The 18,169-nt window shown below is 35.7% G+C and overlaps 1 protein-coding gene across 1 annotated transcript; it reads left to right on the forward strand.

The window, feature by feature from the left end:
- Positions 1–1,503: 1,503 nt before the first annotated feature.
- Positions 1,504–10,983, forward strand: LOC127864179 (chymotrypsinogen B-like). The gene is made up of 7 exons (XM_052403855.1): positions 1,504–1,561; positions 2,396–2,413; positions 2,868–3,084; positions 5,407–5,540; positions 6,130–6,288; positions 7,176–7,333; positions 10,604–10,983. Exons 1-7 carry the CDS (start codon positions 1,504–1,506, stop codon positions 10,763–10,765), a joined length of 906 nt encoding a protein of 301 aa, XP_052259815.1. The 3' UTR covers positions 10,766–10,983.
- Positions 10,984–18,169: the final 7,186 nt, after the last annotated feature.

Raw genomic sequence — 18,169 nt, forward strand, 5'->3', positions numbered from 1 at the left:
AACAATATGCTTAATACTGCAGAATGATAGCGGTTTAAACGGAGCCTAACATACCAAACACATATCTTCAATTATAGGGGAATGTGGACAACTGCAAGGGTTCCATCACGCCAAGCTCTACAGAGTGCCTCGGGTCCGAGCTCCGGAAGTTCCAGTTTGACAAGGAGAAGATGATCACGTCAATGCGAATCACCCTTGCCGGTCCAGCTACCGAGCAGACGCCCGCGTTTAAGATTGCCTATGCCAGGACATGCAACTCCGAACTTGTTCAGTTTGTGGAAGAGAACGACCAGCCGAAGGTAAGTCACGATCTTCTTAATTGCCCATTGTGCTAATAAATAACCGATAATTTTGACAATATACATGAACTCATTTCGGTAAGGTTAGACCCCGGGCTTGATATGACGAATTCATTTGAGTTATTTAAATGATTTCGATTTATTGAGAACGAAACGAGTATTATGGTGTTAAATCAAAACTGCGTCAGGACGGATATGTAATGTGATCAGCCCGTCGTTTTTTTTAGATCATCTTCTAGCAACTTGACAAGCCTCTTAGTGGTTGTTCATTCAAGGTGACAGGCATTAAAGAATTCCACGTCTCGAAAATCATTCAAAAGCTTTCTTTCACGGAAAAGAATCCTATGGCCACTGTTTTTACGAACGAAACTATTCTTTTAGATTCATTTTTGGTGTTTTATCTGTAACGCAATCGCCTTTTGAAGTCCTAAAAATATTCTTATCAGCAAGATAAATGCGAGACCCTTAACGGACCTCGCCCGCGACAACTAGAAATTGTGAATCCTACACCCCTGCGTGTCTTGCCTGTAATGACTTCTTGATTTAATACAAAAAGTACTTATTATATACCCATGGAACACTAGGCGGTAGTATGTTATAAACATTAAGTGGTTAGCCAATTAACACGTATATACATATGAAATGACAATTAAGTCTAGCAATCAGACAGTTTATCGGGAAATGGTCTGGGTCAATTTATGTATAACCTGCAACAAGGCCTTCCGATGAAATCGTTGTTTTTGTGAACATAAGACCACGCAATGAATTTGTTGGTTTGTAAATAGGAGAATTTATCAAATGTTAAGTAGATGAGGTTTTTAAGTCACATTACTCCGTCGTATAATTAAGCCCAAATCTTACATGTTATCACATTTTATGTGCAGTTTCTTTTTTAAAAAGCCGGTTCATAGCACTTAATATAAGCGTACGACCGAATATTACTTAAGTTCCCATACGATATGTTGATAAAACGACCTCCTGGACACTATTGCGTAATAATTAAGAAAAACACGGTGGATATGTCATAAATACGCGAGTGTTATTACTTTAATTACGATATTATTTTTGTCAGGAATTTAAGATTCCGTGCGGTGAGAGTTCGCTTATGATAGAGGGACCAGGGTTTCCTATCCGCTCTCGGTGTATTGCCTTGCTCACCCAATTGGAGACCGGACACGCATATGGGGACGGCCATCGAAGAGCAATGAATCCCTTGGTAGCCATGGAAACAGACGGGTATCAAGTGACTTTCGAAGGCTGTAGTACGTGTAACATATTATTTATATCATGTATTGATCGTGTAATAAAAATAATATGCATGTAATGTAAATTGATAAAATATTTACAATATAATCAGCATGCAATATAAGAGATTATTATCAAACTAAGCTCAATTTTACTGATTTTCATTAAAGTCGATAAATTTAAGTAAAATAAAATTTGCATTTAATCGTTCTTTAACACTTGAAATCTTCACTCTAATTTGGGTTTTAATACTGTAAATGAAATATCGTGAAAGGACGTCAATGCGATACAATAGTAGACTTACGTCTTGATTATACTTAAAGGCCCTTGAAAATTTCAAAATATCAATAAAGATGAACAACTATGTAAATGGCATAATTAACTAAATGTTGCTGTGTTTTTTTCTGTCGTATTTTTGAAATGAAGAAATCAATAACTATGATTACTGTACCTACAAATTATGGTTTAGATCTGTCTGGCTTCATCTATCTATCTATCTATCTATCTATCTATCTATCTATCTATCTATCTATCTATCTATCTATCTATCTATCTATCTATCTATCTATCTATCTATCTATCTATCTATCTATCTATCTATCTATCTATCTATCTATCTATCTATCTATCTATCTATCTATCTATCTATCTATCTATCTATCTATCTTTCTTTCTTTCTATCGATTTAACCCTCCATCCATCAATCCATCTATCCATCAATACATCATATAATATATATATAATAAACATAAAATGTATACATTTATTGTTTAAAACAGTAATGGGTATGCAGTATTTAAAAATCCTATTACATGTTCTGCTGCATTGAACCTTAAATGTTTGGTTTTCAGATTCCTTGCCGCCGCATGGTAAGTAACTGTATTTTGCAAATACGATGTGTTTAATAAATATGATAATTTTGAATTCCTAATGATTGCGTTCACTTATTAAATATTTTCTTTTTTTATCAAATACAAGTTGCATGCATGCCCCATAATGCGAAAATGGGTATTATGCCCCTGGCGGCCAGCGTTGCTTCAAACCAGCCTGAGACATTTGGCAAACTGGCCTTGAGCAATAATGTCCGCCAATGAGATTGCGAAACCTTGCTCGACTTTATAGCGTACGGGTAATGTTAAACTAGAAAGTGCATATGACTAATTTATAATTTTACCGTTCTAAAAAAGTACAATTTACATAAATCGACGGCTGGTTTTCCTGACAAGTAACACTTTTAAAATCAAGTGATTGTTTGAATGACATCTGTAAATTACAGATAAGAGTTATCAATGTCATTTTTCTATACATGTGTATCTGTGTAAGAACACAACGAATCGTGCGGCAAAACCGCCATTGTGGAAAAGGACGCTAGGAAGCGCGTTGTAGGCGGCGAGGTGTCACAGCCGGGGCAGTGGCCGTGGCTGGCGTCCATGCACTTGATGTTAGGACACAAACACCCGGAACTGCTTTTGCGACCCCATTCATGTGGAGCGTCCCTAATTCACCCGCAGTGGCTACTCACTGCTGCGCACTGCATATGGTGAGTTTCAACAAAAACAACAATAACATTTATTCCCCTTAAGCATTACAATTGCTTTTTAGCCAAATGCAAAATGGAAATGGAAATGTCGATACTCAAAGTTCGGCACAAATAAAATATCCATGGAAAGATACTTGCATTTACTGTTTGGTCTTCTATGACCCAATCTTATTGCATATAATATTGCACCACTTTCTTTTATGACCTCTTAAAGGGGATTTACGCAATGTACTCGTCCGTACGTACGTCTCTTCCTCGGTACCGATGCTCGTGGGGACTATAACTTAATCATTAATCTAACAATGTTGTTTTCACGAAGGTATAATGGTGTACTTTAAGTTGATATGCACAAAACGACTGTTAAGGTTCGATCCTTTAATTCAACTGCCCGTCAACAACAACACAAATATACATGACGTCAAATAATAATAATAATAATAATAACGTGCCAACTCGCGGCAATCCGCCAATCAACGTCGCATACAAAATCTCATATAATATTCACGACAGTTGTCATAAATTGGTTACCATGTAGATACGACTAGTGAGCGCATAACATCAGTATCTGTCTCAAAAATTAAGATCGAACGTAGAATATGATTTTTAACGGCTAATCCGTACTGTGATTTTATTTTCAATCAGGCAATTGTAAACTAACTTGCCATACATGTTCTACACGTGGAGTTGGTGTGTCGAATGTCAAGAACAAACCTAAAGGTCAAAGATTAAATATGGCTTCAATGCAGCTTGCATGGATTGTAATTTCATAATGCATAGGACCATTTAAAAATGTCGCGATTATCACCGTTGGAATACAGCGTGTCGATCGTATCTCCTGTATATCATCCTGACAGGTCAAGGTCAAATTAACAGATGAAGGTCTCGTAGGAGAATAATATAGCTTGTTCACACTTAAACGTCATCACTTATCTGGGAGAATTAAAATAACTTGAATTAAACATCCACACCTGTTTTAAGACCGCGTGCTGTACACACTACATGTAGCCCTAGACCAAAGGTTAACGTCGCATTTCATGGAAAATATCAATATATGAAGTTCTTTAATAACTAATGTTTTATCGCATTTACTTTTTTTCGACACATACTATGTATGTGTTAAAAACTAGGGGAGTATAGGGTAGTTTAGTCATCCGTGTGTACTTGGTTTGCGTGAAACAAGAGCAGCAACAACGCAACAGAATATAAGCGCAATGTGAAAACAACACCTTAACTTTTTTTCGCAATACGTAATTAAAAAAACATAAATTAAAACAGCATCTATACCTTTACAGTATTGCTTTTTGTTTGAAAACTTCAATCGACATAAGCACAACGATCATGTCACAGTTTAATTTTTTTATATGAGATTGTAAAACACCACTGGTGGTTAGCGTGCGGCTTTGATATTAATTAGTACTTTTAGTTCATCATTTTGAATAAAATATAATCAAATTATAACGAAACATCATCTTCTCTGAAAAAATACTTTCAGAACAGAGTGCATCCCTTTGAACAGCCATTACTTCTTTAACTGTGCAGCGATTTTCATGAATTCGGTTTTATTCAACACATAATGAATTGACTCTCTCAAAATGTACATATCTTGCAATATTTTTACAAGTGCTGGGTCAAATTTTAAGAAATAACACGATACACAACTCGTATGACCTACTCGTCATCGATCTGACCCGAGCAAAGACTGAAATAATAACGGAGTAAAGGGTATTTTTCCTGCAAAGTTCACGGACTTCGGTACTATAATTCAATAAAACGTATGAAAAACACATTCTTACCGTTCTTCCCGTTACATTATGAATCAAAACTAACTGCCCAGTGCCGTTTGAAACCTTTGTTTACATACCTTTCAACTGGCCGACATTTTAAACACATGAGTGATTTCATTGGACCAACGCGAAGGTGTGTCTTTATTCCTAAAGATTTCATACTTGAATCGGTTCTGATCGATGACGAATAGGTCACGCTCGAGGTGTATCGTGTTATTTCTTACAATTTGACCCAGCATTTGTACACAAATATTACAAGATATTTACATTTCCAGAAAGGAAATTCATATATATATATATATATATATATATATATATATATATATATATATATATATATATATATATATATATATATATATATATATATATATATATATATATATATATTATATATATTTGATTGTGAATTTTGTTCAGAGAAGTTGATTTTTCGCTATAGATCTAATTAGATTATTTTTCATTCAAAATGATGTTTTACCAATTATTCTCATAGCCACACGCTTACCATCTGTGTAATACAAGATCATGCCTTTAGTGAGAAGTCATGTAGACCCTTTGCGGACATAAAAGACTGGCGCGTGGTGCTCGGGGAGCACGTGCAAGGTCGAGAGGAAGGTACGGAGCAGAACATCACCTTGGACAAGATAGTCGCACACCCCAAGTACAGTCGTGAGTGGCTGCTGCTAGATTGAGCTCCTTTATTACTAGTATCTTATTTAAGAGTGACCTAGCTATATCAGTGTGTTTCACAGTAATTCATATTTTCTTTACAATACATATTTATCTCGATCTTTCCAATAGTGTGCTAACATGTTTTAATTCTAGTGTATCACATGCTTGTATACACATGTTTATCATGCCATTTGATCAAACTTTTCCTTCATTGTATCTCAAATTTGCACTTGCAAATGTCAGTTAAATTCCATCGGACTCGTGGATGTGTCCTACACTTGAATGTGCTAATTTCAATTTTTCACACTTTTCAATTTATCAATTTCAATGCATCTCGTGTCAACGCCAGGGTATCGCATGCTTGATAGTATCAACTCTAATGTATCTCACTTGTAGCAGTGTCGAATCGCTGTATGAATTTTCAGGGTTAACTCAAATGTATCACAAGCCCGTTTATGTTCACGCCAATTTATAACAAGTTATTGCCAATGTGCCAAGAAAGGTTTTCAAGTGTCAACTCCGTATTAAACAGAAACTTGTAAATGTCATCTCAAACAAATCAGACTTTTGCACGTGCCTAATTTAGAGAAGTCTGAGGAAAAGGAACTCTATGATATCGCCCTACTTAAGTTGAGCAGGCCCGCTCACATGACCGAGTACGTGAACACCATCTGCATCAAGCCCGACTACACGGCGCCCGATCACAGCTCCTGCGTCGTTGCAGGCTGGGGAAAGCTATCGCACGGTAGGTTCTTGCCTTTACATGAATTAAAAACACGTATGAAAAATAATATAAAACATTTAAGATTTTGGAGATTTGTTTTCTCAAAGAAAGAAAAACCATTATTGTTGAGTACTGATGCCAAGATCCAAATCGATCATGAGAAAACTGTATTTCTTTGTTTGTCAATCATATTCTTATGATTCAACAAAGTGTTTGCAGTCTGCAGAAAGACACTAGCATCGGAATATTTATGTTTCTTTTATACCTAATGATAAAATATGACATTTCTGCAGTGAAATAACAGCAGTGAAAATAACAAATTGTTAATTTCACCGATGAAAATAACAATTTTTCGGAACTACTTTTCTATTTTTAGATTATCATAAATAATTTTATATATATTTTCTATGATCACGAGTGAATTAAAATCGACATTACACCAAATCCAACACATTTTCTTTTTATTTTATGCTTAAATTCACCGTTTATTTACATTGTAAAAGAGTTTTAACTGGAAATTCCGCTGGTATAATGACGTCATTTCGTCATACTAATGACGTCATTTTGTATTTTGACATTTATTGAGGCACACTACGGGAGCAACTCCGAGAAAGGGTAACTTTTCAGCGAAAGGGAAACAGCTGTTAATTTTTTTCTTGAAAAAGGGGTTTATAGAAATAGAAAATTTGTTCATGTGAGTGTAAGATCGTTTGTTATTTCACTCGTGATCATAGAATAATAATATTTTCACTCGTGGCTGCGCCACTCGTGAAAATATAATTTCTATGATCACTCGTGAAATAACAAACGATCTTACACGGACATGAACAAATATCCTCTATAACTCTCTTTTAAGTATGACTACCATCATTTTTTCTCTACCAATACCTCACTGGTTTGTTTTTCAGAGGCTGAATTTAGTGCGGAAATACCGCACCATGCGAGTGTGAAGATCGTGCCCACTTCCGTCTGCGCCGTCAACTACAATAAACTTGAGTGGGATGCTCAACAAGTCATCGATGAGTCTGTTATTTGCGCCAACGATGCGGGCAGAGACGCCTGCCACGTAAGATTAAATTACTCCGCAAAATTTTGGGATATGAAACAACTAGTCAACATAAACAAATGACTTCTCAGCATTGAACACATTTCTATAATAGAGCGTGATAGATAAAATATCTATCCACCGTGTAATCTTATCGCATAATTTATTTTACTTTTCCAAGAAATTCTCAACTCTCGCTAAAAAGAAATTCCTGGAATCAACTTACAATTCGTCTCAAATTCTATAAATTTAAATGTTATATGAAATAAGGCAAAGCCTCAAAGCGAGCTCGATTAATGTTTAATAGAAAAAAAATAACAAAAACTTTAATAAACATGATATTTAAAGTGTATTATGGGCATTTTTCACTGTTGACTTGAGCTGAAAAGAATTAACAGGTCAAAAGAATAGAATAAGTTAAAATGTGGTAAATGACCAATTATCTACAACTCATCTTGCTACCAGTTGTATATAACAAATATATATTATTTCGATATTTTACATGACTCACCCAATCCTCTAAGCCGAAATGATCCGTAAAACAAAATTGTGTTTTTGTGTCGTATGAACGAAACTGCAAGAAAACTACATTTAGACTCACATCGTACATCGAATCATTTCTGTCTTCAGTTGTCAAAACGGAAGTACGGTTGATATTCAAATGGATTATTTTTCTCTTTCCGGGATATTGTTTTATTATGTTGATGCTGCATTAACAAATATAAGTGTATATGAAGTGAAAACAGCAAAAAATATACAACGGTTGCGATAGACACCTTTATACTGTTAGATGCCCATAATATCACTTCAAATACAATTATTATATGTATATAGGCACTTCCTAACAGAAGAACGTGGAGTTCGTAAAGACTGGTAATAATATAGGCACTGGTATAAAACAATAAGGAAATTAACTTTTAATTATTATGTTCATCAGCAATTAAACAACAAACGAGCCATATTAAAGTGTTTCATGTGACCTGATGGACAGAACTTTTAGCCCAAAACCCCGCCCAAAACAGATTGTCACACTATCAGTTGTCAGCCTTGCAACCACAGGTTTACCTACGACGGTCAGATCGGGATTCGAACCCGAATCCACCCATGAGCCATCTGATGATATTGATTATATGATATTGGCCTGGGTTGCCCTTCCAATTAAGCTATCTGACCTTTTGAAAAATATATAGGTAAACTGCAATGCTGTATAATAGCATGATTACCTTGCTTAGGAAAATTTTACAAAGAATAACATTTAATTGATATTCTGTTATGATTTAGAACAGTATATTGTCAGTTAAAAAGCTCACATGAGTTAATGTTTGAAAAGCCCACACAAGCTTTTGTTTGTAAAAATGGTGCTAATTAATTTGCCGACTGTGTATAGTTGAGATAAAATCACCTTATTTTGCACGAATCTGGTAAAATATATATGGTTCGAATACCAACTGCGGATAAGAGCAACAGAACAGTCCTTGTAACTAAATAACTCTAATATTTTAATAAGTAATTTTCTAAACCATAAACTGACCTATACTTCGATAATTATGTACACCTGAAGAGAAGATATATCGAAGGTGAAAGTTGCGTAACACATGAAACTATAAACATATAGTGCAGCAAACAAAGATTTGTATATACCAAGGATAAATATATTAATCTTGTATGTATGTCCTTGGCATTACCTCCTTAAAACACTAAACAATCAACTAGAACCTACAATGTAAAAATTTAGAACAGCCAACTGTTGCTACCTTCTTGCTAATTTTCACTGGCATCAGCAATGATTTCTCAATGTTGCATACTGTACTTACATTTCACAAGGGCCATGCAGCATATTTGTTTTATTTTCCTTTTTGAGCATTTTAAGTCAAAGTAATTTTCAAATTACCATAATTGAGAAATAAATGCAAGGTAGGTCAGCGATAATTATGTCACCCACCAAAACATGTTATTTAATACCATTGATATAACACTTTGATAATTTTACACTTGTAAGTATATAATTTTTTAAGTACCAAAATACTAGGATTAATTTGTTTATTCCTAACTACTGTTTAAAAGTCATTTTGGTTAGCGACTGTCACGTCACCCACCGCACTCAAGGTAGCGACTATCACGTCACCCACCGTACTCAAGGTAGAGACTGTCAAGTCAGCCACCGTACTAAAGGTAGCGACTGTCACGTTACCCACCTCAAAGTTATTTATATCTTATTTGAATTTATGTTTTAAATATGGTTAATCACATTTGATCACATCTTTTGATTGCTTGAATCAATCACATTTTATAGTATCTATAAACATTGCACTATTTGTAGTAATTATCAAATAATTAATTTGGAATGTTCTTTACCAGAAAGGTTAGCTCAGATGTCAATAAGGGCACTATCTCCCTCACTAGGAGATATTGTCAAAGGTAGCAATATTTGTTTGAATCATGCCATTTTGTGAGGCATAAAAATTAAGCTAAATTCATGTATTTTTCAATAGAAGAGAATAGATATCTAGAATATGAGATAATAAAGTTTGGTCATGTTAAAATGATACTCAAATGTGATTTACCACCTTTAAATTTAAATGTAATGCATGACTTAGACAGTGAAAGAAAAACACTATATGAAATGATTATGAAATCGAGTATTTGACTGTACAGGTTGTTGTTTGAAAAAGTTTCGTACCTGAGTACATGCCGAACCAATCGTGTGTTTGTGCCTCAATGGCAATCGTCCAATAAATAATAGCACTTACTTGTTTTGTCATCATTTTTAATAAAAATGCGAGTAGCGGTCGGTGTTGACACTTGCTATGTACACACAAAACGGTGACGTCATTCGTTACTTGGATAAATTTTGTGATGACGTCATCGAACGGGAAAGTCCCTGAATCAAAACAAATGTTTTACACGAAGAATGCTGATGCTTTATTCGAAATATTGTAACAATAAATAGAGAGAAGAATTTTAAAATATTTTAAAAGCCGTAAATTTGATCATTTTTTTCTATTTTATCATTATGATCAATCAGGAGACGCTGGTTATTTAATCCGAAAATTTCCAGTTCCGGTTTCGGATGTTCCGGATATCAGGTTCGGTTGCGCGCGCAGAGACCAAACTTTTCAAAACAACAACCAGTGTAGATCTACAGTCCAATAGGCAATACACGTGTTAACGAAATGCGATCTCTCGAGCCGCCTACGGCGGCTCAGCGAGCTCGCTATAAACTTGTGTAACAAATACTACGTAAAATGATGTACTTAATGTCATAACATGGCACCTCGCATTATATTCTAGTATGACTCGGGCGGTCCGCTGGCGTGCTTCCATGACGGCCACTGGACCCTGACGGGCGTGGTCTCTACAGGCTATATATGCGGCCACCCAGACTACCCCGGGATCTACACGCGCGTTAACCACTTCTACGACTGGATAGAGAGTGTCATAGAGGCCAACTGAGCCACCAAACCTCATACAGGCCAACTGAGCTACAAAACCTCCGTGAATATGTGCAACAACGATGCGCTGTAAAACCTACAATGGTTACTGCACAACTGCAGATGCATTTGAAAGATACCGTTCGAAATGTTTGACAGTTAAAACTCCAATGTATAACCCTATTTTATGCTTTTACTTTAATGTATGTCTGCTTAACTTTAAACATCTGTGAAATATAATGTAACCGTTGAATCTTTTTTATAATATATATATATATATATATATATATATATATATATATATATATATATATATATATATATATATATATATATATATATATATATATATATATATATATATATATATATATATGCAACTTAACTAAAGGCTATAGTTATCTTTAGTTTATCCACTAATCGGGATTTTGATGCCCTCTTTGACTCTGATCATTGAGGTCATTGTTCAAGAAAATGAGGTATTACGCCATGTTTTCAATCTCCATACATTTGAAATATTGATGAAGGTCACGTCAATTGCGGTTATGAACAGTGCTCACGATATTCGAAACATATCTCTGTCTGATGATTAGTTATTGCCGATTTATAAAACAATCATTTAGGCTGGCTTAAGAATATCTTGCTTTAGTCACATATGTGATCGACCAATATAACTAAGATATAGTTCACATATTAGGTTGATTTAAAAGCTTGTAATATTTTAACAATACAATGTTTGTGCACGTATTGTAATAAGAAACAATAGTATTTAGGCTAATCCTGTTAAAACATTATTCAGAATGTTTAAGAAATGCGTACCAGAGGAAAGTGAGCAAGATTGCAGCATTTGAATATGAAAAAGCACTAAAACACGTTTTTATATCATATAGGTTTGTTTGAAAATAAAATAATTCTTTGCCACGCTAAACCTAGAATACATAGTCTCTTGTTTATACAAAACTACATGGCTTATTTTTCATAGATTGTGAGGGAAAGTTCTGGTAGTTTATAACAAAGTATGAGCATATGATTGGATTGTAAGGAAACTAACGTATTTGGGATATTTGTCCATAATGATTACCGGTTGGCAATTACATATCAAACATTCGGGCTTCGCTCCGGGAAAACAACGATATATGCATGTGCGTTAAGGGTCGTCACAGATTAGCATTTAGTTTGAAGGAGGTCCCTTCTTAAACAAAATTTCAGTTTAGGTGGAAAGGGTGGTCCGCACAGGCTAATATAGGACGTTACTTTATGCGTATGTATTGAAACCGTCTTTCCCATAAGTATGCAATACTGCTGCCGTAGCTGATGTTGCACTTCTTTATTTTGCCCAGAGCGGTACAAAGCATACATATATCTTGCGTCAACATACGTATGACGCTCGTCATGCGTAAATGAGTCTTATGCGATGTGAGGACAGCGTAGTCAAGACTAGCCAGCACATTCGCAATATTTGATCAGGATCTACGTCCGCTTATAATACAACAAAACTATTTTGGAGTTACATGTACGCTGGCCCCATCTGAAATTATACCAAGTTTTGCACGAATCGGATCGTATGACGATTAAAATACTAAGCTAAAACACAAACATTACACGCATGTGATTTAATAACACTAACACGGGAACCGTTCTAAAATTAATTACTTAGTGCGAGAAATTAATGTTCCATTGTTTCATGTTTGAGGTATGAAAATGAGCGTGTGCCAAAAGTGTCGTAACCAGTGAAGTCCGTACAGGCTCATCGGGGACATCACTTGCCGCTTCAATGGAACTTTTCGTTTAAAGGGAGTTCCTTCATAATGAAAATCAAATTCAAGCGGAAACTACACATGCTAATCTGAGACGACACTTGACGCACATTTATGAATTTGCAAGTCGTAACAATAGAATGTGCACTTAAAATATGATAATTTGCTGTTATAACGACATAAAATTATTAATGAATTCTAAATATGGAATGTGTGCTTTAAATTGAGGATTAAACTTCACACTAGAGTATCTTTAATGGAAACGATTAGTAGATAATTCAGTGTTTTATGTTATTCAACGACAACGCCAAACAGTTTAACTACGCAATTTATTATCTTAAAGGTTTGGCATAATAATGTCAAGGATGGGATCAATTGTTTTATACAGGTTCCCCCGAGAACGGCGGGAAATTTAAGTACATAATGTCTATCACCCGTGGCAAGCGGGAAGTGTGTTCGTGGAAACTATGCCTATACATCATTCTATTCGTAATCATAAAATGGTGTTTTCAAGGCCAGAGTAAAAACCAGAGATAAAACTTCACTGAATGTAAAATAACTCTGGAAAACTGTACCCGAAAACAACCAATATAAACAAAAGTTTACTGATCAAAGTCTAGCAAATTCGCTAACACTGGTACAGTAAATTACGCAGGAATCTGTTGTCGGGGGCCATTGGACAGACTGACGGTGTGCCGTACGCTGTTATAAGTCCCAGCCATGACGCTGTGGGTTTCTAATGGAGCTCGTAATTCTCGACAACACTGGAATATAACAAAAATCTGGCAAGCATCGTGTTACAATAAAAATTAAGTGGGAGGGTGGGTGGTAAATGTAAACTTGTAAACCATAGCGCGACCTACCCTGTGATGCGAGGAGCTAGTAAAAGAACGACAATTTGCATGGGCAGTGGTTTTATACTTAGTGCACGAGTCTATGTGTTAGAGTTGACTGGGTAGGATGGGTTATAAAATAAGGGTTCGGGTTTCGGCGATCCCTTAGGAAAATAGCGTTTGCGTTGAATAAGACAGTTTATTCTTGAGCGAATAAACATTAGTATCCAAAATATAAAATGTGAAACGTAACTTAACCACACAAGTAAGTCATTATATAAAATGTTTTACATAACTTAACGACTCTAGTAATTCATTAAATAATGACGAAAAATCACCATTGTATATTATGATGTTCTTCATGGAAGAGAAAACCGCCACTTTTCTTTCTTCTCGGCGGAAGATTTGACTTGGAACACAATGTTGTATGTGCAATATGCGTTATGCTGCTTTGGGAAGTTCGGGTACCCCATCATATTGTAAATAGGCTCTAAGTATGGAAAATTGTAGCAGGGCTTATAACCTGTGATAAGGAATATCAATTTATGTATGTAGAGCTTCAATTATTTGTAATGACAGACCCAATGGTTTACAATTTATATGCATTTGTTTTGCAAATGGTCATCAGAAATTGTAATGCTTTGTTTGACTTTGTAATTATCGACTTTCAGGGAACTAATGGATTGGTATGCCTGTTACTGAGAGTAAAGACATACATTGCCGCATATTACAAAATTTTCATTACGAATTTAACGCTCATATCGAGAAGATTTCTTAGCAAATACCTGTGAAAAAATAATGGCTTTCCCAAGATAGCACGCTCTACTTTACTCAATCTTTTTAAATAAAACCTACATTGAAGTTAGTGATCTCGCAGAATGACCCCATATATATATATATTCTAAATTTCAAATGAATATCTGTAGTAACAGAATATAAAAGTTAAAACTTGAAAATGTTACATCGACATTGGCCATTGACCTTAGATAAAGATCCTAAAGACGTGCTTGAAGTTGTAATACTACATCTTTCCTGTAACATTAGTTCAAGGAGTTCTACATTATGTTTTATAGATGCGATTCATGGAAGCTATAAGGAATATGTTTCTTTATGTCCCCAGTCGATCTCAACACGTGGTCTGCACTCAATGTGGGCGTGGTGTCAGCATATATATCTGTTCCACTACCAAAGGAGCCTCATCTTGTATAGCCCTCTGTAACTCTAGCTGCTTCGTGGGTTATTGTCAACAATCTGCAAATTAATGCTAAAGTCTCACATGATTAACGGTATACCATAATCTGTGAACATGTACCCTTAATCATATAACCGTTCAATGTATGATCTCATCTCGTCATTTTGGTGATTAGAGCATGGCAAATACAACTGAAATAAAAATGCATACCGAATTTTGCTCACCTGTAATTAATTTCCGATAATCCTATAATCATCTATAGGCAACACAGCAATTAGACTGCCCATGCGTATGCGCCACATAATAGCTATTCCCCCTGTACCCACTTTTCTGTTACTAGGTAAGGAAAGACTGCTATCTGAAACAGCATGATATCTGTATGGGCTTTTAATGGCTTCTAAAATGCAAATTGTACTGATATTGTTCAGAGATACCACACATATCATTGTTGCGGTTAGCAAGCAATGAACATAAATCTTCTGCTGACGACATAATGCCACTAGCGTCCTAGTTATTATGTTTAAGGTAGCTATTGCGATGGTTTAGTTAGTAAACTCCACTTATTTGTGGTGAGTCTTTTTCTCTATCACAGCTCCAACCACACATAGTGGACTGGTAATACACAGTATTACTACGTTTATATTATGTCTCTTGCAAAGAAACGTGCTCCGACGCGCAGTCTCACACTTGCCTGGATTCTGTTATTCCAGATTGTTTTTTTTTCGGACAGCGACCACATTTACCCCTTGACTTCACACAAGGTTGCGAGTGTATCATTTGTTAACGTTTTTCAAAAAGCCCCAAACAAAGTACTCCTTAGTTGTGCTAGTGGGTTGCCAATCAAATGCATCATAGCGACGTTCATCCGGTTTTACACGAGTCGTCGCGCGCACCGTAATTGATTTCCGGTTTCAATCTTTGGCGTGCGAAGTTTCCATCTGATCTGCGATATAGTCTCCCTTCATGGGTTTCAGGCACTTAAGTAGATGCAGAATGCTGAGCACTCAACTTGGAACTGCCGAAACGTATCTCGGGAGTATCTGAGCACCCATATGTAGAGTGGTTCACAGCCGCCTTGGCATCACGTGCAATATTGTGTTGTTGTTTTTCAATTGAGAATTGTTTGAAGCATGCTCTACGGCGGCACAGGTCGCAACCTGAAGGCGGAATGGTTGCGCATGCGTGCCTTGCTTAAATAGTTTGACAACACACTTTGAATGTATGAAGTTATGCAGATCCCTCAATTTTACATCAGCGCTCTCTGTTCTGCTTTTAACGTTGCCGATTATGATTTTGTACGGACCATATCTGATCTATTGCGTGAAATTTCTGTTTCATGAGAAGCATGTCTGTCTGCAAGGTGGATGCGATGTCTTTGAGTATTTTAAGTTCTTGAGCGCACTTTAAAGCAGTACTAATAAACGATTGAGTTATGGACTTTGGAGTCGAAATCTGTGTGACGTGTGAAACAGACTTAACTCTGGTAGAACCGCTTATCATGTTCCTAGTGCCTCAAAGATCTAAGAACGCGTTGTACCAGCTTTTGATCACATAATGTATCGGCATCTGTACAAGTAAACAAGTCTGTTGTATTCTGTGAAAACCCCACGGTCTGTATCAACCTTATTATTTTCTCCACTTGACTGTAGTTAGGTCGAGATGTCAACGTTCACTCATTCTATACATAGATGGTGACGTTCACTTCATTCGCTGGATCAGTTGAGATGACGTAACTAGATGCAGTAACGGTAACTTTCACCTCCGTTTTGTCATGGAGCGACAACGGTTCGTACTTGCCGTGAGCGCTATTATCAATGATCCACGATCACGAATATTGTTTTCATTAAGCCGTTATTACCTGGGGCAAGTTGGTTAGCAATTAAATCATTCAGGATAAAAAATAAAAGCCCTTAATATGGCTTACTTTTGTGTCCAGTTATATCCAGCAAATGGTTTTTATAATTCTCTCAACGTCACAAATAACTTTGTACAAACATTTCTATTTTGAATCACAGCAAATAAAGTTAAAATCCACACAATTCACTAACAAAACAAAGCACGTCCTTCTCCATCGGAACGGAAACACAACCCAAAAATCAGTGAATAAATTACCAGCATGATTATGCCTTCCCTATGATTGGCCGTCTTGGTAAAAAAGAAAACAACCGTATTCTAAAATGACATGACCCAGATTTGTTATGCATCTTTACATATTTACAGATGCATAAAAGACCCATTGCCTGTATTAGTTTATGAATATCAAGAACTAAAATTCATCAACACAGCTTTTTTCGAATAAATTTTGCAAACCTTCGGTAAAATGATTTGAAGTTTTTCATGAAATTGCATGACATTTGGTTGAATATTCGTGAATAGATTCTTATGCAGAATTATTCCATCATAGTATTACTTATGAAGAAAACTGAAGGTCTTGGAGACGATAGATTCCACATGCGCTATCGTTGCTTTTTTCTTTCGCGCCTATTTACTCTTTCGATTGATATTAATGATTGTTAACATTGATTGTCAAGCTTTTTAACAAGCCAAGGAAATTGGCCTTTATACTGACAATCTGAAAAAAAGCATTTGAAAAACACAGCTTATGTGAATTTAAATTGTTTATTTTTATTATAGTATTATTAGAGTGATATTATGGGCATCTTACAGTTTATAGGTGTCTATCGCAACCTTTGTTTATGTTTGGTGTTTTCACTTCATATACACTTATAATTGTTAATGCAACATCAACATACTAAAAGGCTTCATGTCCAGATGGCCAAATTTGGAGTTGAGCAAGCCTAGAGCCTAGAAGTCTTGAACAATTACGTGCAATGTCTGCTAATCCAATTTCGGTCAACAATTACTTTAAAGAACTGACAAACATAATGAATAAATATGACTTGACAAGTAAACCTGAATGTATATTCAATATCGACGAGAAAGGACTGAATGTTGAACATAAACCACCAAAAATTGTTTTTCGAAAATTTTGCAAAACCCAGGCAGTTACATCTGGAAAATAAAAAAATGTTACTTCAATTGGATGTGTTAGTGGTGTCGGACACCAAATACCACCTTATTTTGTGTTTCCAGGTAAACGTATGTTGGACTCCCTTTTAGCAGGAGCTATCCCTGGAGCAGCAGGCACAGTTACTGAAAGTGGATGGTCAAATTCTGTTGTATTTGAACATTACATGAAAAATCATGTATTGAAGTATTTGCCAGCTAGAGACAGTGGTTATGTTCTGATATTATATGATGGCCACATGAGTCACGTTTTAAAAATTATCTACCCAGACATTATTTTGATATAAGTTTCTATGCATGTCCAATCATCATATGTATTTTAAGCCAGTAATTCAATCGGCAATGATATACTGTATTCCAAAAATGTTGCATCGTCGTTTTTCGATTCTACTTCTCAAACTGAACAGATATTAAGTGTTTACATCGCGATACGTAATTAATGATGTTTCACCTAAAGTTTGGTAAGTTTTGCAAACACCGTAAATTCATTTTCAACAGTGGCAAATAACGTAATTCAATAATGTTGGGAAAGTAAACCATTTTGATAAATGGTTAAAATGCACAACACATGAACGTAGCCCTTATTGAAATTTTGCTAGTTGTAGACGGGGCGACCA

This window comes from Dreissena polymorpha, chromosome 1, assembly GCF_020536995.1.
Source record: "Dreissena polymorpha isolate Duluth1 chromosome 1, UMN_Dpol_1.0, whole genome shotgun sequence".
Taxonomy (NCBI): Eukaryota; Metazoa; Mollusca; class Bivalvia; order Myida; family Dreissenidae; genus Dreissena; species Dreissena polymorpha.